Source organism: Pelmatolapia mariae, linkage group LG13 (assembly GCF_036321145.2).
Source record: "Pelmatolapia mariae isolate MD_Pm_ZW linkage group LG13, Pm_UMD_F_2, whole genome shotgun sequence".
In the NCBI taxonomy this organism is placed as follows: domain Eukaryota; kingdom Metazoa; phylum Chordata; class Actinopteri; order Cichliformes; family Cichlidae; genus Pelmatolapia; species Pelmatolapia mariae.
Genome location: NC_086238.1, coordinates 13,434,249 through 13,458,394, shown reverse-complemented (window position 1 = coordinate 13,458,394; position 24,146 = coordinate 13,434,249). Strand labels below are relative to the sequence as shown.

General features: G+C 39.0%; 1 protein-coding gene across 1 annotated transcript in view; it reads left to right on the top strand.

The window, feature by feature from the left end:
• Positions 1-24,146, top strand: part of eys (eyes shut homolog) — a 159,382-nt gene that overhangs the window by 96,816 nt on the left and 38,420 nt on the right. Inside the window, exons 38-41 of the mRNA XM_063491468.1 lie at positions 900-1,012; positions 1,305-1,561; positions 8,998-9,174; positions 18,407-18,557. Coding sequence (XP_063347538.1) covers positions 900-1,012; positions 1,305-1,561; positions 8,998-9,174; positions 18,407-18,557 — 698 coding nt within the window. The remainder of the gene's footprint in view (positions 1-899; positions 1,013-1,304; positions 1,562-8,997; positions 9,175-18,406; positions 18,558-24,146) is intronic.

Genomic DNA, 24,146 nt, shown 5'->3' with positions numbered 1-24,146 from the left:
CCTAGTCTGATGCCTGAACCACCTCAACTAGCTTGTTATAATGTAGAAATGTAACTGCTATATTCTGAATCCCTTCTGAATGGCCAGGCCCCTTACCCTGTCTCTAAGGTTGAGCCCAGACATATTAAGGAGGAAGCTCTCACTATCGTTTACTGGGACAGAATAGCCCACAACAATGAGTCAGATGAATTACACTCCCAGAGCTAAGGGATGTGGTCATATACCATCTCTAAGTCTGCAAAGCACATTTAGACTGGTTAGGCAAGCTCCTGTGCACCCTTAAGTGTTCTTGGGAAGGTCAAGAGCTGGTCTACTGTCTCACAACTTGGTCAAACCTGAGGTTTGACTAACAGGTGGACTCTCTTCTCCGTTACTCCTCCATAGACTTTAACAGGGAAGCTGAGGTGTGGGATCTCCCTGAAGTTGGAGCATGCCCTCTGGTCCTTATTCTTGGAAAACGGGAACCAAAATCTCTAGTTTCCCAATCCAGATGCACTGTCCCTGACTTCCATGCAATGCTGCGGGGACTGTCAACCAAAACAGCTCTGACTTCTACCTCAGTAATGGCCAAGCCGTTCCTAAGTCCCTGCTTCCTTCACAGACATGTCAGTGGAGTTAGGGAGCTCCTCAATATATTCCTTCCACTGCCTAACTGGGTCAGTAGCATTCATTGCATATAATGTGGGCAGAGCTCTGCTTCTCCTTTCTTGGAGTCTGACAGTTTTTCAAAAGTCTTGTTCCATGACCATACCAAAGTCCTCAGTGAGGTGAGGCAAGGCTCCAGGGCCTGATCCCACATAACAATGTTTTTTTGTTTGTTTGTTTGTTTTTTAACTGACTGCTTGTTAAAGATTCTGAATAAAATTAATTCTCTGCATGCGATTTTTTTTTTTTTTAAGAAAGCAGAACCTTTCCACAACTACACTGGCTGTCTTGAAGTCATTGAAATTAATAAACTGAGGAGCTTCTACACATCGGATGCGATTGCTGGCAGCAACATAGATCGATGCAGGTAAAGTCTCTGCATTGTATGGTTTTTGTTGCTAAAAACACTGTACTCACTTTTCCAAGGTGCATTACACTTTGTCCAAAGCCAAGGGGAAACTGACTTGTAATCATGACAAATAACACTTGAATTCTCTACTTCTTTCTGGGATTGCAGTCAAAAATATGTCTATTTGTTAAATGACTGCGCCTCTTATTTACTGAGTAATTTCACTTAATTCAAATCAGAATTTTTAAAAGCCTGTATAATTTATGTCAGATTGGCTTTTGGCCACTCAAACTTTTGATCAATCTTCCAGATTCACTGTGCATGCCATACAAGCCTCCACAACAAGTTCCACAAGTCTGGAAGCTCAATCACCTACCTTTGACACAGTGTTTGCAACAACGTTGGCAGTTCCCACACAAGCACCAGAACATCCAATGAATGAACCTCAAGTTTGCCGCGACAGTCTTTGCCGCAACGGAGGAACGTGCCTTCAGCTGCAGCCGCCTGTTGAAACTCAGCTTTCTTGTCACTGTCCGCTTCATTTCACTGGAACGTTTTGTGAAAAAGGTAGGCTTTTGCATTCACCTGGTAGTGTTTACACTACATTCATATACACAATACATAGAACACACACAGGCTGTAAAAAGCTTAAAAACCTACTGTACTGTGACCTCTACAGTGGAATCATCAAGAGACAGCCAACAAATTATGTTGGTTAATATATGCTGAGCCTCTTTGGCTAATAGGTTTCACTATGAGGGAGAATAGTCGGTTGCATTAGGAATTTTGAGTGATGTGAATTATTCAGTATATGATTAATGAAATGAAAGATCTATATAAGCAGCTCGAACCATTGGTGTGCCTCTAAGTTCACCCCTAGAACACGCTGAGAATGAGAATGTGACCTTGCAGCACTTGTTCAACATTCAGCTGAAGCGTTCACGTCTGTCCCAACCAAAAAATATTTATTGTATACCAAACACTCCGACACTAATACTAGGGAGACGGTAGTACTACACACACATACCAAGGAGCTGTTCCTTTGCAGATTCCTTCACAGTTCTCTTGATGTACCTCCTGACATCCCTCTGTTGCCATGCATGATATCCTGAAAGTGTAAAAAAAAAAAAAAAAATGCTTCCTGTATTTTGCCATTGTAGTCAGTTCCTGTCAGGGATAACAGAAGTAACACTAGAATGTGTGAATTAATAGTTTGTGTACTTGATAACGCAAGCCAAGCTGCTCAGAGAAACCTCAAATTCTGTGTTGTGATAGCAATGTGCAGTGCAGTCTAGCTACAATATATGATTAACATTTTAACATGGATTAAAAGGGTACTGTACTTCTAATATAAATTAAACATGTTAATGGCTAATTACATTTGTTAAATTAACTGTGGTGTGTTTGACCTGTTTCTTGTTACAATATGGTGGGCAATTAAAGTAAACGTAATGAGGACTGGAAATCAAATGGTATCAATTTAGCCTCTTTCTATCAGTGGCTGTCCTTTCAGAACCAAGAAAACAGGAGCAGAAGTATAAGGAGTGCTGGTTCCTTGGATGATTTCTACCTATAGTAGAAAAACAATGTTTATTTTGAGGCAAGAGAGCATATGACTAGTAATTTGTGGGGCTCCAACATCGTTGCCTGAAATAGGTGGAACCTGTTGCACATTCATTTTAAGCCGTAAATCACTGCATCCCCTTATCAATTAGTCCCATCCACTCTAAGATATTAGTGGAAAACAAAGCAGGCAAACATAAAAATTCTATTAAAAAATAAAGAGTAGTAGTTAAATATGTTACCTGAAAACTTTCTTTACTATTTATTGATGATAGAAGATGTGCTGTTTTAAAATTTGTGGGTGAAATGTCAAATCATGATACGGGAACTAGCAACTACAGTGCTAACATTAGCTTAATTAGCTAACAACAGTCGATAAGAATCTTCCTGTAAAGCCTATTATTTCCTTCTGTAAAATCACAGTGACAAACAAAAAGAAAATTGAAGCCTTTCTTTGTCCATTTCTGCCTAATCTCTTGTTTTAAAAATAACAACAGATAAATTTTGAGTGTTAAACCTGCCACTCTTATCGTTTGAGCTGCAGGTGCCATGTGCAAGAACAGGTGGCTAGTCAGGTAAAGGGAGAGGACACAGTCAACATTCAGTTGTGAGTAATACCAAAAGCAATGTTCTGCTGGATGAAAATAAAAACAATTTCAAAAGGTCTTTTTTTCTAAACCATCAGTTGTGAATCGTTTTCAGTTTTTGCTTATTTGTGTCCATGTGAGAAGATATTACTCATTCTGAGAAACTCAGTTCTCTGACAGTTTGAATGCTCTCTGTGTGGGCTTTAACTAAATTAGGATCTTTTGATAACAGAAGCTACTAAATGTGATACGTGCAGAGAAAATTTCGAGAGATTTACATTCTTCTTCGCGCTAAAGTTGTTCCAAAAACAGTGTTAGGTTTGTGTTCACCTTTGCAACCTTTGTAAATGACTAAATCAGATGGCATAATCTTATGTTTATGAAACACGTGGAACTCTGACAGAACGCTGCTCAAAGCTAATATTAACAGTCATTAATGTGGCGGGAGCAGCCTGTATGCACCTGGCACCCTGATTTGACACATCTGCCATGTGTTCTCAAAATGCTAATTTACAGGTGTTTAAGTAATCAACTGAAATATTATGTCTCTCCAGGCGCTGTAACAAAAGTGATGCTATTTTTAAGGCTTCACACTGATTCGATTTTCCCGTGGGAGAGCGCTATGTTGAGGAAAGCGGTGCCCCCCCTTTTGCCCGCATGACAGAGATGCTTCTTTGTTAAGCCGGTTATTAAAGATCCTTTGGCCAGCGTCTAAACAGCCTGTAGAGATCAGAGAATATGATTCATTCATTGACTCATTTGTTCTTTCAACCATTTCAAGTTCAGGAAAAAAAAATAAGTGTCACAAAATATCATCATTTGTAGCTGCTGCACATGAGCAAGCTTAAGGCTGACTTCAGTACCGTAATTGGAAATGAACCCTGATAAATCAAGCCTGCATTATTACATGACATGATTGTTACATATTATATGTAGTAAATTCCCACCATGATAAAATATATCCACTGTTAAGTTAGAGCTGATGATACATTCTCACGATCACGGGTTGTGCCCTCAGCCTTTCCCTTCCAAGCAGTGAGTTCCTGCTTATTCCTCAACTTGTCATAAACTTTTCCTTTAAATATCAGCAGTGGCCTTTTGGTGTCATTTCTGCTGAGTTTGTGAAATTGTGCCTCCTCAAAAGCAGTCTAGTCTCTCAGGTTTAACAGAGCGCAGTCTCATGTGGGCACTCATCGTATGATGTGCTTTGCAAGACTAGTTCTTCGCCCGCAGACAGAGTCCCGGGGCTGTTTACATGCTGACAAAGTCTGTGCATGTGAATTGCTGCAGCATCTTTGCTAGGTGACAACCTTGTCTTCACATCTTGTTGAATTAAGTAATGGGCACAAGAGAACAGTGGAGCAAGTCACCCCTGCTCTCAGTTAATTATAGACACGTCATACCGCATAGTGACTAATGATGTGGACTTGTTTGTGTCCTAGATGAAACGCTGACATGTCATACTTCACATATCCAAAAATAATAATAATAACAACAACCAGGAAGTATTGTGTTACCAACAGTTAAGAATGAATCACGACACGAGAGTGGCTAATGTCATCTGAGCCATAGTTTTTGCCTACTTAGCCATGTAAGACTGAAGGGTAATACAGAAGAGTTAAGGAGTCCCAGTGCTCTGTCTCAGTAAATTAAGACAGTAGCTTTTCTTTGTAATGGCAATAGATTTATTCAGTGTGGAAAAAAACAAACATACTGTTTGAAATTACACTTATTTTTCTTAAGGCACCCCATGCTGATCATCATCTGTTTTGTAAGTGGATGGTTCATTAAATGTGTTCCAGAAATATACTTTTTTTATGCTAAAAGAAAAGGAACAGGAAGAAAAAGAGGGAAATGAAGGAAACCGAAATCTATATTGTTATCATTCATAATCCACCCTTTTGCTTTTCATTCCTTAAATTATTTTCCGAATTGTTATTATTTTTCTGTAATAATTATGATACTTTTAATAGATCATAAGTGCCCTTTTTTTTTTATAATGAATGAGTTTACTTAATGTATGTATGTATGTACTATATGTATACTTGGTCACAGCTCCATTAGAACTGCAACCACAACTACACGTGTTAGCAGTCAACAAAGAAATGTGGCTCTACATTTGCAGCCGACACACATCTCTTTTATCACAAAATTGATAAAATGCTATATAATAACTTTAGCGACTATGACCCAAAACATCGGAGTCAGCTTTAGTCTGAATCATATGAGGAGTTTCTACTTAAGGAGCTTGAGTGCATTCACTTATGTTTGGCCCTGGAGGTGCTCCGCTGGTAGGGTGTACCATAATCCAGGCTAGTGCTTTTGGTTCAGTGAGTGTTCGATATTACGTAGCCACCCATCACATGGTTTTGTCAAGATAAAAGCAGTCCAGCTGAGCATATCAGAGTTTTAAGGTATGATAAATTGTCTCTTCAGAGAAGGCACAGTAGGTAGTAGACCTCAGCAAAGACTTTCTATCAAGCATGCAAGAAATCAGTTAAAAGACACTACAAAAATTATACACACACACACCATTATGAAGTAAATGGTTGAAAGAAGAAGATATAAAAGGTGAAACCATTATTCAGGCTTGGTGTGTATTGATCATGACCTCCTGCTTTTAGCTCATTGAGTTGTGTCTTTGCTTCTCGGGAATCTGAAGCCATGGTTTTGGATGTTGGCCAGAAATGAATAATACAATGAAAGTTGAGTTTTTTTCAATTGAGTCCTTAACTACTTTTGTTTAACCACAACATCAGTCCAAGAAGCTTTTTCATTTCATTTTTGTTTTTCCCTAAAGTGCCTTTTTATGTATCTATCTGCATCTTTTTACATCTTTTCCTTTGACCTTATCCAGTCCAAACAATCATGCTAATTACACTGATTTTATTTATAACAGTAACAAATATATTTGTTAGAAAATCATCTTATAAAATGCCGAATGTGCCACCATGGAGATGATATTATCAGAAAGTGGGAACCTTGTCTATAAATGTAGTTGGGAGAAATAACAAACCATTAAAAAAATGAAAAGACATTATTGTGGTGAACCCTTCCTGTTTTTGTTTCTGTTTCGTGTTTGACATTAATGGGACCTGATGAGGGGTTGTCAGATTCCTGCTTTGCCAACTCACTGGCTAGGTGCTGCCAGCTCTTTATGTGGGCATCTAGTGTGTGTTTGCTGTAATGGCTGGTGCCTTTTAAAATGAGCCAGCTCACTCTTCCTTACTCAGAAATTGCCAACAGATATTATAGGATTGATTTATCATTTTCACCCAAGGAAACCACGCCTTCCACAACAAAAGCAACACAATTTTTGTTTTCTCTTTCTGTGTAATTTGAAGCATTGGCTGTCATGTCTGCTCCACATAATTCTATGTGCAACTCGGAGGATTCGTGCGCTCTGGTTGGTCAGGAAATCAGCGAGGGTAGGAAAGTGTCTGAGCGGCTCTTCAGTCCAAGCAAAGTAAAAAAAAAACCAAAAAAAAACAAGGAATATAACTATGTGAAAAATGATATGACGGGAAACTCATCTCTGGTGTTGGTCTAGCGACTGATCATTAAACTGGACCAAGTCAGTGTCCCATGGGCCCCCGGGCCACTAGACAGTCCTTATTGTCAAACCCTGCAATTCACCTTGGTGATATTTTCACTTACTGTACGACTTGAATCCTTTTCCTAGGCTCATTAAGGCCATTTTCGGAATGCCCTGTTGACACGAATGACTGATACAGAGGAATTGCGTTATCCCTGTTGCCATGAGTGAACCCACTAACAATGCATTAGCTGTCCAAGAGTAGTTCCTGACTCACAAATCAAGCAGCCCAACAGTAATTTTCGAAAAAGAGCTGCAGCCAGTTACACGAACCAGTAGCAGGCTACAATACGCTGCATAAATGTGACCACAGGAGAATGCATTTTCTCAAAACCTTGAAACAATACTGCATAATGTGAGTAAGGCTGAGCACATATAAAAGACAATGTTTGCTGCAGGAAAACATTAGATATCGGATTAACCTTTAACCTGATTTTAAATAAACGTGTAGTGTCACAGAGCTGTGGTAAGGTATACATGTCTATAAGCACATTACTTGAATAACATCTGTGGTTGGTCAAAAATCCTCAAATTTTTCATATAAAAGATAAAAACATAAGGCCTGTACCTCCTCTGGCGTTGTCACACTAGAGTAAAGTAAGGATGGCAATCTCCTTGCTACAACTAAAAATCAAGGTTTGCTAACTTTTGCATTCTGTGACCAAGTGGTTGCCCGGTGGGAGGCAAACTGTCTCCAAACAGAATGGGGAAGGTTTGCAAATGATAATTCATAAACATGGACAGATTCCAACATGCTGCAATCAACTAGATTCAGCTCAACTTGTCTGCCATGTATCTCTTTACAATAGGGAATCTGGCTCTGGTTGCCAGCTGGTTACATGAATATGAGTATATTCTTCTCGTTTTACCGTTAAGTCACTGTTCATCAGCAACTACTGTTTGTGGAACAATTTCTACATTCTTGTTTCAGATATGCGAGTATGTGGCTGGACTCTGAATTTAAGTAGTTAATATGAATTTTTGTGTATGTTAAAGGCAGCAGATTTGCAACAGATGGCAAAAGATTTACGATATTTGCCAATTTACTTCAGTTAATCGTGTATTATCACAAACAGATTGCATGTAATTGCCAACATGATTCCATTCAGTCACAAACAGCAGACGTACTCTGCCTTATTGCCATTTTATCGCTTTCTTAACATATCATAATCATTTTGAAGATGGCAACTGACTGCGAGTGGTAACATTTCTGGTCCCCATCTTGAAAGCAACCATGTCAAACGAGATGAGATCGCAAGCTCGTTGCACACAGTCGCAGTAATTCTGTTCATGTCACGGTCTCCAACCTCTGCTTTCCCTGTAGCATTCCAGCCAGAGACCCTCTTATCACTGCAAGTGGTCAGAACAGTACTTTCATAAACATAGCAGGGGTTTGGCTTTTTATCGATGGAGTTCGAGAACTTTTTAACCATACCTTGTATAAGCATAAAGTTAGTCTATAATATCGCCTCCATTATAGCCATCCCTAGAGATTTCCTCTGCTACAACTTTATATTCTTCTTATTCCATTTCTTTTACTTTGTAGTCTGTTCTAAATATTGTCAATCATTCACATCCTACTTTAAAAATCCATTTGATCCAACATCAAAACGCAAAAAAGTGAACACTGGAGTCATGAAAGAACATTCTCATATATCATACAATAAAAAAATATCTATCTATATCATTTTTTTTGTACCCAACACATATTGTATATTATGAGCTCTCAACTTGAGAGCTGGACTGTTTTGTTAGAATCCCCTGAGCTGAAGCCAAGGTGGCCTATTTTGAATTGGCTGTCATGTACCTGAACAGTAAGCTATCCACCAGGTGTACAAAGTCCTTTGTGTAAAGGCCAACATATCATCACAGGCTTGCGAAGTTGATGACCTGAGTGTGTACCTCCTCCACCTCTCCTTATAGTCATATCACTTTGTCATCCAATGGGAAATGACACTCTAGCACATAGCCCTGACAAGGCCCTGCTGATTCTGCACACAGATGGCTGTCTGTGCTGCAAAGGCACACAGCAGCCAGTTTTTGCTCTTCTGTTTGCAAACAACAGCCCTGTAGGGCATTGCTTTTACAAGATATGTCATTCTTCATTTATATATAAGTATATATTGTCTAATGGACAATAAGGTGTGTATGAGGTTTTTGTTTTTTGTTTTTTTTGGGGGGGGGTTGTCCAAGTAATTCTAATTCTCTTACACCATGTAAGCTCAAAGCATCAATTTGCATCTAATGCTTGTTTCCAGATGCCACAGTATATATCCCTTCATTCGATGGAACTTCCTACTTGGAGCTACGGCCACTCGCGTTGCTTCTCCAGCCTTCTGGTGACAGCAATAATCAACCTGCAGGAGTCAAGGACACCCCCGTTTTTCTTTGTTTGACAGTGAAAACCAGATCCAGACAAGGAACGATCCTCTACAGTGAGTACAGTCTTTTCTATTACGAGTAAAGACCTGCAACACTGTAAAGGAACCTTATAATAGAGTGTTTCCCCCTTAACTATATCTTTACAAGTGTAATAAAAGCCATCACTTCTTTTATACTGCAAGAAGATGTCGTGCAAGAAGATGCTAATTTATCCAATAAGTAATTCAGCTGTCATTGATGGAAATTCCTCTACTTGTATCAACATTTACACCAAAAAATGAGTTTGCTTTGTTTTCAGGAAGTTAAATCAGAGGCTCAATAGCTTATTTGTGTCATTTACATTTACATTTAATCCAGAGCCAGCATCCTATTTGCTTAGCTGATCTTGTGCTTTCTGAAATTAACACAATTCCAATAGCCAGCAACTCTAAATTTCACAAATTACCATTTCATTAACATCTCATTTGTGCAATCTGCACAAAAACAAAGTGTACTCATGAGAAGGGGTTTTGGGGTTATGTGCTGGACTATTTCTTGTACAGATGCAATAATTTGCTTTTAAAAAGCCATTTCCTCAGAATTAAATGAAATATATATTGTCTTAGTAAACGTAAGAGGATGTGTTAATGTCTTCAGAATGCACCTTGACTCTTGGGTAATTGGCAGAACAAGTGAAACAGGTTTATTTGCAGAAAATAGACATAGTGGCATTGATAAGAGCCTCTCAGAAGACAAGTCTATACTGCTTAATGGTTTCTGGACAAGTAGCAAAAATTCATCTGCTGTCATGCTCGTTGTCTCTTTATAGATGCTCTCGACCTCTTCTGCCTAATAATGCGGGAAAGTCATGTTTTCAGAAGTTGATTACACTGACATGTTTACATAAGCTCCAGCAAACACAACTGCTCTGCAACAGTTGTTACACCAAAGAAAACAAGAAATACGAGAGTGAATGAAATCACATTTGATCAGCGTTCTGTAATATATTCAAAACGTACCTAATGCTATTTTACATATAGATATTTTCTTCTTGTTTGATTGTTTCATTTTAATCACGTAAAATCTCAAGAAGGGTCTGGCCAAGACAGCAGCAAACCTAGTTACAGCTATCAAACTACACAGACACAATATCCATTTCATGTATAGTGAAACAAATCAAGGGCGAAACACATCGAATCTCAAAAACAGTTTGACTGCAAATTTAGGAGCAATCACCCTGACCAGGGCTGCTATTTTCTCCATCCTTGAAATGACTTCAGTTTCCCCCCAAAGTAACCAGCTCTGACAATTTCAGGTCCTTCTGGACATTATTCCAGAGAAAGTGGCAGCATATTTATTACACAAGAGATATGTAAAGAGTCTGGGCTAAAGCAATAGTCTATTGTGTTTCCCTTTCACTTTAAAAGAATACATGCACTGATCAATCTCAAGTATTAATATTAAAAAAAGCCACTGGCCTGACTTTAAATGTCACCTGGGGACAGCCATGCCATGAGTCATCTATTGATGCAGGGAATTGTGGGATACAAAGACAGCTCTTACGTTTCCAAGGCTGCGAGTAAAAAGGCGCAGAAACCTAGAGTCATTTTTTTCTTGTTATTTTTTGAGAGTATCTTGTGCCATAGCTGCCATTCAGTCAATGTTTAATTAGTTATGACATTTTCAGCAAATAAGTGGATTCAGCTACAACCAAATGTTAAGATAATGTGTCAGGAGCACCATGTACTTCTCAGAAGGAAACGCAAACAGTGCTCTGGTGGAGGATTACAGATAGCCTTGTCTTCTGTCGACAGCTGGGAGTTTTTTCGCTGTTACAGTGCTGATGATTGAGCTATGAGGTAAAAGCGAACAAAGGAATCCTCATAAGGCAAGAGCTGGACACTCACACGCAGAGATAGCATTGGGATCACCCTTTATGTCAACTGTGAGCTCTACACTGTATGTCTGCTTGCTGCCAGCTCTTTTGTTCCCACACCTGTGCACACACATACACACTCTCCTTTGTTAAAGTAGAAGATTGGGATGGGTAGGCCAGGCAACCCCGAGTAGACCCTCATAACAATGGAGTATTGTTTTGGGAAGAGAAGAGTCAGTGAATTTTTTTTCTTTCTTTTTTTTGAGGACTGAGAAAGCTGAGCCATGAGAACTTTAGTTAATTTACCCTGCTTTGTGTGTATTACACATCTGTTCAAAATATGTATGCATATATTAAGTATCAGCCAGCTTAGGGGTGAATCCAGAGCATGAACGCCTTGAGCTGCTCTAATGACTTAAAAAAAAAAAAAAAAAGCATCCAACTCTGGGTCTCCGTGGACCGGCTCCTCGCTCTAAAAACTGCATCCACCTTGAGTTTAGGAGCCTCTCGTTGTTCCTGTGTTACACCACAGCAAGTCAGGTGCAAGTGCAACAGAACTGTAACCAGCATACATTGTGTGGTGATCATGGGTGATTTATTTTATACCACCAGTAGAAGACATCATAACATTCATCTTTCTGGTATAACCTAGATCAACCTCTTATCGGTGACATCGTCTACAGGTCCTGGACCTATTAAACAGCTCAGTACACCTCAGGGTTAAACCGTATTTCCTCTCCTTTGATCATAATGTGGATTTTCTGGCTTGACTAACTGTAATGAGAGTGGCGAGGAGTAAATCCAGGAGTTGTTTAAAATTCAGGTGTGAAACACCTCCTCCAACCCAAAATATGTGATGCAACTGCAGAAAAGTATATGTTAATTCATTTAACAGTCTTACATTATCACTAGAAAGTTATGCTTGTACCAGCTGACTTTTGTTATGCAGTTTAATTCTGAAAGAACTAACAGAATTATTCTTTCTGCATGCTTTTGACACTATAGGCTATTTTGTGGGGGGGAAAGGTGGTTTTACTTTTACTATTCTTTGGGGTAATAATAGCTTGACTTTTCTTCACTGGGCTGACATTGGCCTCCCACGATGGCTACTGAGTGAATTAGCGTTGCACCAAAGACTTAAATCTTTGTATTTAAAGAGCTGTTAATTAGGCTGCACTCAGAATGTAATAGAAGTCTAAATTAGTGCTTTATATAGGGTTGGTGTTTTTGAAAGGTCAGCCAGCTAAACCTTAAATAGACATAGACAATGGTAACATCAATTTAAAGACAACTATACGGTATCCTGTCTGACACGGGCGCTTAATTAGAGTGTTCAAAAATCAACCAGTCAGTAAATTAAGGAATGAAAAGTCTTTTTAAAATGACATATTCCCAATATATGTGCATTTTTATTATATGCTAAAAATCTTTCTTTATCTATAAAATCCAAATCTACATTTGGTTTGTGTTGCAGAGATTTTAGGGTATATTATTAAGGACTTTTTTTTTAAATGTCAAATGATAGGTTTGAGAATAGAGTAGCGGAATAATTGCAAAGCAAAGCCATTAGTATGCTCCCCCATACTTGAATTAATGGTTTGAATTTTCTTTTTTTTTTTTTTTTTCTGTTTGAAAAACCGAATATTACATGGATAAAAAGAATATAGCTTCAGGGAGCTTTTTTTTTCTGCCCTAGAAAAGCTTTTCATAATATGACTGAGAATGCATTCGCATCTGTCATAAGTCATAAGATATGTATTTTATATACAAAGCTATGCATTACAAACTACACAGTTTAATGCAAGTTGTTGCCCGAGTTCTCTAATTAGTATTTTTCCCGTACTATATGCAGAACAATAACAGGAAACACTTATATTATAATTACCTAAATTAGGACTCTGTAACACAATTTACCTTTATTCTTAAAGAATAAAGACAACGACGTGATTTGAAAGAATGTGGTTTCAAAAGTTGTACAGTAACACCACCTTCGTAGTTGTCAGATGTGACTTGACGTTAAGATAGCAGTATTGTCTCACTTCCACCCTGGCATAAGTCGCCTCATATATTCACTGCCACCAGTTGTCTAGCTGTGTGGATCATAAGTTATACCAGTCTAAGCCTTTGCAGATTTACACTATAGATCAGTTTGAAAAATTGACTGCTGTTTCAACCTGATGTCATCTTTATTCCAAACCAGCTTTCACCACACTCAATTGTAGATGTGAACACGGCTGTAAATTACAAAACATAGTCATAATTTTAGGTTAGTTGGTTCAATTAAATCAGTCTGCTCACTGTTCTCAGTAATATTTACAGTATCTCACTGGCACAGAAAGCAGACTGCGAGCCTTGTCACGAAAAGAGATGGATGTTCAGAAAGCATAAATAGTGGGCACGGTGCCTTTTATCTAGAAATACTTCCTGGCATATAGCACCCATCTTTTTCACATCAGTGAATAGGAACTGAAAAGAAAACTCGAGAGATCAAACAGACAAAGTTAATCAGAAGAAAACCAAAAGACGTGCATTGAGATGCGAAGACTCTCCGCGCCAGACCTGCTCCTTATTCTCCGCTCCCCCTTTTCTTTACACCTCTCCCTGAAGCAAAATCGCGAGTCTCCCCCTGGACTTCAATTGTCAGCTGGAGAAGAAAAAATAGAGGAGGTGGGGTGAGCAAGAGAGAGGGGGAGGGAGAGAGCGAGAGAGAAAACAGGTGACAGCGACTGGCAGAAGGACGAACGCTCTGTTAAGTTCAGCACAGAGTAACAGGGCCATGGGGACTGTAGGAAACAATATCCTTACAGAAGAAAAATAGCAAAATAAAAGATGCTGCAACATTGACATCTAGAGAAAATAATATCTGGCAGCGAATGAGTTATAGAGCTAAGCGGAAATTGATTTGAGGAGATGAGAGAGGCTTATTTTTGCAGTAGGAAGTAAGAAGTGTAAGGCTTCCTTTGTTAGTCCATTCATAAACATTTGACAGCCCACTGTGTTTTTGAAAAAATAAAAAAAGGATATTATTCAGTATTTCAATACACAATATCTTAGTGGGTAACACAGCATGTCTTTTGTACTGTCTTCTTCCACTCACTCTCAACTGGTAGATGACAGATGACTCCCCCTCCCTGAGTCTGGTTTCCTTCTATTAAAAGGGAGTTTTTCCTTCCCACAGTCACCAAAGTGCTTGCTCACAGTCATCTGATTCTTGTGGTGTTATCTGTATTATTGTAGGGTCTTAAACTCACAATATAAAGCTCATTGAGGCAACTGTTGTGATTTGGTGTTATATAAATAAAATAAATGGTCATTCCATGTTGCCCTTTTAATGTAATTTTTGCCCTTTGTTCGTTTTTTTGCACCATGTTTACAGAAAACATACTAGGTTGAGGTTTTTATATCATGTCAGTTAAAGAATATTTTACTGGTTAGTTAGTTTTACATTTCTTTGGCAGAATGCAGCATGTTTATGACAGCAGCAGGTTAAATTCAGACTTAAACATTTCATTCTCCTTCAGTATTTAAAGTGACTCATTGGCTGCTGCTCTGTTCCAACCAGCACCGCCCACTGCTTGCTTTAAAATTATAATTGTTTTTTAAACCCTTCTGAAGATGATTTAAAAAAAAATTGCAGCATCCCTTGTTTCTCACCTCATGTAAGTTTTTCACAGCAAATATATGCACTGCTATTAACAGGCCCTGGGTGTCCGAATATTTTTGCACCATACCATAATGTTTGAGTCATATTTCCTTTCTACTTTCAAGCTTTTCCTCTCAGCACAAGCTTTTTTTTTTAAATAATGCCTTGTGACTTTACCACGAGCAAAAAGTGTCAAAAGCAATTGTTTGTGAGAGGAAAGTCAAGTACCGTGTATCTCGAATTAATAGAAATGCCCTCATTTCATGCTGCTGACTAAAGATTATATTCAAAACATAACTGCATTTAACAACTGCATTTTGTCTTCACATGTAAAGAGTCCGTGTTGCTCTAAAATGAAACAGGTGCTTGCATTTAAGCAAACAATACATTTTTGACTAAACAAAGGCTCTTGGAAGGATTCAGACTGGACACAGATTTATCAGCTTCTCAGACGCTTGCCAACCTTGTAATAATTTGTGAAACAGAGCACTTTTAATATACTGGAATCAGCTGAGCCTTTTTAGATAGATATATGGAAATAGCCAAATAGAGATGAACACCAGAATATGTGTTTTTCTGCCCTTGACATGAAGTCTCTTGCATAAGATGTATTTTATAACAAAGTAGTTTGGTACTGTTGCAGACATGACCCAGAATTAACACCTTTATTGAGAACAGTATCAAAAGAAGGTTGACTTTTATGAGTTGAATGACAACAAAAAGCAAGTTGGACACAAATTTTTACATCTTAAATGCCACTGAGATTTATTAAATCACTGAGAGGTGAACTGAAAAATCTGATTACATGTTACATTGCAGTGTTCTACTGCCGAACTGTGGATTCTGACATTTGACTGGATGTTAATTTGTCACATTCTGCCCACCAAAAACATTATTTCTGCACAAGCTCAACGCCCTAATAGCATCAACAGTCTCTGACAGCAGCAGAACAGTGTGACCCACCACGCAGTGAAAATTGAATGAATGGCTCACAGAACACAGCACAGAGTCTGAGTCACTGACCCAGTCTCCAAACTTCCCAGATTCTGATGCTATAAAGCATCCACAGCATGAGCCGGATCCACGGAGGATCCACGCCACGACCCACAGGACATTTTAGGAAGGCTGTGACAATGAATATTGTGTCTCTGGATGAAATCATGTGCTGGCAGCATGATCATACTGAAGAGCAGATGACCAAGAAAGGAAGATTACTGAACAAGTGAATGAGGGTAATTTTATCTCTTCAAGCAGGATGCAAACTGATTAAATGCTCCAGACAAATGAAGCCATTTAAAAGCCTCTAATTCTACTATAAATGATGCCTTGCTACCTACAGTGTCCCTACTGCTATTTTTTTCATGGGCTAAGAGTCCTACCCTTCTGCAGAACAAAGATCAGAAAATTATAGGAGTGAGATATTTATTCCTGTGTGTCATTCTGCAACAGTGGCTTTGTAGTATGGCACTGTTAAATGCATCCCTGTTGTGTTCTAAGACAAAGAATGGTCAGCTTAAAGAATACATTTATCTGAGTGTAGCATATTAAGCTTAGCATTGCCTCCTGGACGAAGAGATGGGGATTTTCTTGATGCCCTTCTTGCCCTGGAGGAATTGTTCTGAGCTTTCACATGAGTTGCCATATACATTTAAAACAACAAGCTCTGCTTTTGTTCAATTTTTCTCCAGTGTCCAAATCCTCCACTCATTTCATTACTTCAAGGGAGATGCCACAGGAATGTGTCTGCCCACACACCTCTGTCCTGGTCCTAGCCCAGCAAAGAGTTTTGACGCAGTTACCATTGTCATTGTGAAATGAAATAGGCCAACCCTGATTGTGTTGAGTCTACTCAGTAGTTCCCTCTGGGTGTGTGGTCCCCTGTCGCCCTCTGTAATTCAGCTGAAATGTGCCCTATAAGCCCTGTTGGAAACACAGAAATATTTTAGGTCCCTCTAACTGGGCACTATTGCTGTTCAGTCCTCTGACTTGCAAGAATGTCTTCCCTGACAGTGGGCAAGTTTGGTCTCTGTCTCCCTGCTGCATTTTATGTTGCTCCCCCTTTGCTCCTGTGTTCTTAGACAGTCGACGACCTTGGTAGTGTGTGTGTGGGGGAGAATTTCATGCTGCTGCTGGCTGTCGCTCCCACAATGCACTGTCTCACTTGCAAGACACTCAAAATCTCCCATTGAGATATAATGTGCTGGAGTGAAGTGACATACTGTAGAGGTCATATTGTTTTGCAATCAAGACCATAAAGGTTGGGGAAAAGCCGCACCAGCTGCCATTTCCCAGAGGCTTTTCCAGCAGGAGCAAAATGTAGATTTACCATCAGTCCTCCAGTCGCAAGATTGTTCTGCTTAAGTTAAAAAAATGTTTTGGATCCTGAGAGCCCAAGCTGTGATAAAAGTACCTGGTAATCATTCTCCTGGTAGGCAGGCAGAATGAGACCTACTAGAGTGATCCATGGGGAAGATACTTATATCCTGAGGATACCCTCTTGCTTGCTACCTCTTACCTCCCTTATGGGATGCAATAAACCTACTGAAAACTTGTGTGTTTATGTGCACATGAGTGGATCTTTATCTTTTGAAGCAGAAAACTCACTGCTCTCTGCTAGCCATACCATTGCATAATGGTAATAAAAAATCCTTTTACTGTTATCCTAGTAGCTCTGAACAGTGTGGTTCCTGTGTGGCACACACACAGGGAGGATCAGCTCATATTGATGCAGTCTTGGTATGTTATAATATGAATCATTACTCATAAGTGAACAGCACTTTATGTTCGATGCCAAGTCTCAGATAGCTTCATATAGCTCAGACTGTGAAAGGAGCAGTTTGATTTAAGGAGGTCTGTCAGACAGTGAAAGTTTCCGTTTCAGTTTCCACCAGTGGTATAAGGGACAAGGAGCCCTGTACTTACTTCCTTGCAGGTCTTTACTAACACGGTGTCTGCAGCAGTGGGCAGAGAAGATTTATCTCGAATCAGTCTCTCCCTTTTCTTCTCTTTTTAACAATTTCCCCTTGTAGGTGGGAGTATCCAGTGGAAAGTTTCGATCTCTCAGCAAGAATTGATTATTATTCGCTATACTTTTTCAATTGAGCTCTCCATGACCTTTGAGTAAATTTCTATCTATTTCTTTCATATTTTCTTGTTGCTTTTAACTTGGCTAAGACTGAATGATTTTTATGCCATTTGGTCCATCCTAATTTAATCCTCTAACAAACAAACAGTGCAAGTGCTTGCAATGCCCTTTAAGCCTTAGACATTTTAGATGTTATCAGGTCCAAGTCAGTTTATTCTTAGCTGTTTTTTGAGGGAAAGATTAACCAGTTTGTGTATTTATTGTAGAACTCACAGCAATGTGAACTATAGGTCTTTGTAAGCTTAAAGGAGGCATGTGTTTTGACTGTGTAATGGCATTTGTTGGCAGATAGGAATCTTCCCTCAGGTGTCAGGTAGTGGTCCTCGTATAGTATGCATATTACCTCTGTTTTTGTATTTGTATTGCATCTTTATTTTTAACACATTAAAATGCATCACACAGCAGAGTTCAAAATGATCTTTAATCTCTGCCCTGTCCAGCTACCGTAGTTACTCAACTGAACATGTTCAAATCAGATCATCTTCTATTTTTCAGATTTTAAAGTCACACACAAAGGGGCCTCATTTTATACATTCAGTATCTTTGATAAGTTTGAAGTCATGTAACGAATATTGTACTGATACAATACAGTAATATGCAAAAAGAGGCTATTTACTAATTGTGATTTTCTTACCTTTGCAGCTCAGGAGCAGAACTTTGGGGATCAGTTCCTTCATGTTTTCCTTCAAGATGGAAGCCCTGTTGCTAAACTCGGTTGTGGTGGCAGTCATATTTTGCATGCAGCTGTAAATCACAACATCAATAACAACAGATGGACGTCAGTCACCATCAGGTAACGATATGGTGCTTCTACTTTGCTGTCATTCACCTAGAATTTAACTGCCAGGGAAGAAAGTTTTTTGTAACATGTGTCAAGCAGGCCTAGAACAATTGAAGGTACAGTCAGTCATTTTTTGAAGTTATTTATTAGAAAAAAAGAGAACTGTACTCATAAATATGCATATAATAGTGTGTAATTTCAGCTTCCAACAAACTGATGCATTCTCATAAAAGCATTATAAATCTATTAAAAATACTGTTGTGGGTTTGTGGAAGCCACCTGCTTCAAACTCAAGACGATCAAAATGTGTTCAGCATGCTTGTGTATTCCAGATATTGTCGCAATAATTTATTGTCAACATTCATTGTCTGTACAGCTGACAAGAGCTGAGTAAACAACAACTAGTTGTAAGCTAACATTATGCCCGCTAATGTTAGGCTCAGTTGTCCTTAAAATCGCACTTTCCCTCCAATAAAAAGCTGGTTACAGTCTTTCAAGCAACAGAATCCAACAAAGTTACATCCACCCATATCGGACTCCTTTCACAAAATGTTACAGACTTTTCTAGCGTAAAAGAAGGTGGACACTTCTCAGTCAGCATTGACAGCTGAGGTAAACAGTAGGTTGGTGGCCTTCCACAGATTGGGAAAAGCTCAGGAGCAAATCGGGATCTGGAACAGTCAATAGTAGAAACAATCTAAATCTTGTTTAAATGAATGTTTTTGATCTCTGTTTGTTGGCTAAAATGTGTTTATCCTATGGCAACCACTGTACGTAGCATTATGAACTTGAATTTGGAGGGGTACGAAAAAAACACAACTCAAATGACTGCAATGTACTGACATCTAGCGGTGAAATTTTTACATACTGTAACTTTAAATTTGTGAACTAAAATAATGAATAGTAATATGTAAATTGTTTACATCTTATATGCATTATTTTTTACCTATCAACAGTGTTGTTAAAAAAAAAACTCTACTAGCATACACAAATTGCATAAAAACAATAGCAAAATATCCACCTTACTAGTAACTAAATTTAGCTCGTTTTTTTAATGTCCTTTGGTAATACTACTTATGAAAAGGCATAAACAACAAATATAGCTACTCTTTAGATTTATCATGGGAAAACATCTCACTTTCAAACATTTGGCAAGAGACTCGTTACCAGACCTGATTCATATATATTTTGACTTATTGCTTGTTCCTTTCAAATAGTTCCGATCAGCCATCCTTCCCCCTGCACTGCTGATCTTGTGTCTCTGTACTGCACACAAAGGCTTAGAGGCTTCATCACTGTGGGGCAGAGTAAGCCAGCAGGAGAAATGAGAGAGTGCCTGCTGCTGAGCTCTGCTTCTATTTACTCTTGATCGGTTCAGCAATTTTATTCATATGCAAATGAGCCCATGACATCATCAAGTCATGTTTGAGCACCGAGTACCTACTTTCCTTGGGTGATAGTTGGCAACACTGAATACAGATGCCTTGCTGTTGTCAGCATGTATGCAGTGCAGTGCTGTGGTTGTATTTAACTGTAAATACTGTAATCCAGGCTCCAATGACCGGTGAAAAAATTCAAATTGCCTGAAGGCACTGTAACACAGACTCATCTCCATATTTTTTTATTCCAATCTTTCCCTCTTGCATGACTCTCAAATGCTCTTTTTTTTTCTATCTTGCTGTCATCTCGGGTTGTGTGGTGCCACTGCACCTAACATCAGAAAGGGAAAACATTTTCCTGTTTTTATACAAATACAGTTACACCACTTTGACTTTCTCATGTTATACCCATAAATGTCTGTCTGTTGCGCCACACAGCAGCGTTGCCACAAAGCCTATTCCACATTGCCTGTCCAAGCTTCAGTACTATACTATGAAAACATTGGCACTCATTTTTCATAAGCTTTAGTTCTGGTGACGTAACTGCTGCACAGGGTACGACATCGCAGATGCAAAAATGCTTGTTTTTTTTTACTTAAATTGTTTTCCCTACATTATGATCACATATAATTAAGCAAAAATCCAACTTAAAACCATGATAAAGAGTGTTAATGTTTCTTTACCTCGCCCTATTTGAAATCCTCTTAGCTATGAAGGAACACTGTTTAGCAGTTGTGCGCCACTTCGTCTTGCTAATCATCCTCAACAAAGGGATAAAAGACATTATGAATATTTAATCAAGAATTTAGAAGCCAGTCCTGACAGTAAACATAATTGAATGAATCACATTTTCCTTTTGTTGGTCTTCAAAAGGAAAATGTGATTCATTTCACTGAAACATTCAGGACTGTTTAAATTGGCTGCCACATACATGAAATATAAAGTCCATACCTTTCTCTCCAGTGAGCTTTCATTGAATTATGAACACTTTGACTGTGTAGAAACACTGAGTTTTGTTTCGGGAAAATGGATTATAATAACTTATATTTATTCAGACACACTATCAATAGCTATGCAGATTTTCTAAATGTAATGGTGTTACGGTGCATTGTGTTTTCACAAAACCGTGTGTAATGCAAAGGCAGATTGATAACAGCTGTGAAGCATGCAAAACATTTCCACAAGGCAGCAACTTTGTATTATATTTTCCCTCTCCAGAAATGTTTAATTGTATTATTTCACTTATAGCACAAATGGGCTGTAGCACTCCAGAGCAGACAAATGCTGGCAAGACAAAAAGCCACTGCTGAAATGCCCCTTGCTGCCATATAAATTCACAAAGGGGAGTGTGCAGGGGGGATGCTGTGTCATTTTTCATTTGGGGAGGACATGTTTGTTGCTGGCTTGGTTTTTGATGTTGGGAAGTTTTCCTTTGGGGATGTTTAGGGCAATACTGCTGCGATTAAATTTGAGAGTGGCAGACTCCAAACGCTCCCCTGGTCATTTGTGAGGTGTGTATGCTTTTAGCCGAATCCCGTACTACTTGCCATTCACTGGTGGAGTAATTTCCATTTACACTCAGTCAAAGATCAACAAGGATGACACACAGCATTCTGCAGCATCACATTTCTTCCCTTGTCAGAGGTGAACTCTGAGTCCCTGGCAGACATGATTATTTAAATTTATGCTGCTTTTGTTGGTGCTTTTTTCTCTTCAGTCAAAGGAATGGGAGTAGTGTCTCAAGTATGATTCAGGCTTACTGAAAAATATTCTTTTTTGTCTGACTGACGATCCTGTGTCTAGCACCTTCTGGGTTTTGATGTTCATGTTGATGTTTTTTACTGTTGAAAATGCACCAAATTTTCAGTTTCTGTAGAAGCAGTGTATGAATACTTCGTCATCACGTCTTTTCTTAGAACCTTTGTTTGAAAGGATGAAAATGTCAGCGCTCTGCTTGATCACAGAAAGTAAAGGTTCTCAAAAAAACTTGCCTTTAGTCTTCTTTGGTGATGCCATAGGGTAGTGTTGCAGGTTGTTTTAATTCTGTCTTGAATTGCTTTGATTTCAAAAGAAATGTACATCTGTATTTACACTTTATTAGGTACACCTTGACAATACTGGGTTGGACCCTCCTTTTCCCTTTAAAACTGTCCTAATTCGTGTCCTAATTCTTCATGGCATAGATTCAGCAAGTGGCTGGAAACAATCCTCAAGACTTTTGGTCTTGGCATGAGAGCATCACACAGATGCTGCAGATGCAAATCTTTTGCTCCACCACATCACAAAGGTGCTCTGTTGGATTGAGATCTTGTGATTGTGGAGGCCATTTGAGCAAAGTGAACCCTTTTTCTTGTTCAAGAAACCAGTTTGAGATGATGTGGGCTTTTTGACATGGCACCATGTCCTGCTGAAAGCAGCAATCAGAAGGCGTGCACTCTGTGGCCATAATGGGATTGGCATGGTTGGTAATAATACTCAAGTAGGCTATAGCATTTAAACGATGGTACTAAGGCGCCTAAAGTGTGCCCCACAAAATATCGCCCACACATTACACCACAATCAGCAGCCTGAGCCGCAGAAACAAGGCAGGATGGATCCACGTTTTCATGGTTTTCATACCAAATTCAGACCAGTCATCTGAATGCTGCAGCAGAAGTTGAGGCTCATCAGACCAGGCAACATTTTTCCAATTTTCTCTTTTCCAGGTTTGGTAACTCTGTGTGAACTGTAGCCTCAGTTTCTGTTCTTAGTTACCGGGCACCCGGTGTGGTCTTCGGCTGCTACTTCAGGTTCAAATTGATCTGCCTGCACAGATGCTCTTCTGCATATCCTGGTTGTAACGAGTGGCTATTCTGGTTACTGTTACCATCCTGTCAGCTCAGTGCAGTCTGACTTCTAGCAACAACAAGGCATTTTCACCCTGAGAACTCCCACTCACTGGATATTTTCTCTCTTTCAGAACATTCTCTGTAAATCCTAGAAATGGCCGTGTGAAAAAAAAAAATCCCAGTAGATCAGCTGTTTCTGAAATACTCAGACCAGCTCGTCTGGCACCAACAACCATACCACATTCAAAGTCACTTAAACCACCGTTCTTCACGATTCTGATGCTCGGTTTGAACTGCAGTGGCTCGTCTTGACGGTGTCTACGTGTTTAAATGCTCTGAGTTTCTCCCACGGAATTGGATGATTTGTGTTAATGAGCAATTGAACAGGTTTGCCTAATGAAGTGCTTCTCAGTCAATGTGTATTTCATAATTAGATCCCTTAAATCACTTTTCTTTTAAATTAGCACCGAATTCACATTACATCAGCATTACAGGTGGGTTGTTTTGTCCAAGCAATGTTTTTGTACACATACTCTTGAGTGTCTTTCCTCCAGCACAGTATGATATGCGAACAGAATGAGCCAAGGATCAGTCAACCAAGTCTATGACTAATGGATGAGGCCATGATGTCCAGACTTTTACTTCCTCTACAGCTCCAAAAAACCAAAACAAAACACTGGATCCCACGATTCTTCTAATGCAGCTCTTGCTATGCCCTTCCTGTGTGGCAAAATCTGAAGTCATGAGTATTTTGCCTCCGGTCTGAAATCTCCTGAAATAGTATGTGCTTGCTCTGACCACAAAACACAGGACAGCAAATAACAGGAAGAGCATTAATTATTAGTTGCTGATTAAATTATTATGATTCTCTAACTGTTGCTTTTCACAATAATAAAATAATTAAAAAATGGCGAATTTAGTTTCTTGTTCAGTTTTTAATTCATTGAGCATGCTATCATTTGCATCGCATATTGAACTCTAACAGTTATTTAATCATTTAATCGTTAAACTTATATTTAATGACCTGTTCAGTGATCATCGAATAGTTTTGTAGAAAAAAATGAACATGTGGGTGTGAAATGTCTCCTAGCAACAGCCGCTGTACCAGGAAGAAAACAGACTTATGCTGTGAGAAGAAACATTGGAAAGGATTTCAAAAAAGTAACTCATTTCAGGGCATCTCAGGGAGTCAGAGAATCTGACTTCTTTGAATTATTGTCACAGAAACATTGGAAACTCCGCTTTCTGAGTTCGAGTCCTCTTCAGCTTCGAAACACTGATTTACTTCACTCAGCATAATGTTTGCTAATATAGAACTAAGAGGGCATTTTAGTGCGAGTCAATCAATGGTGCATTTTGTTATACGATGTGGTTAGATCTATCTTATGATTTGT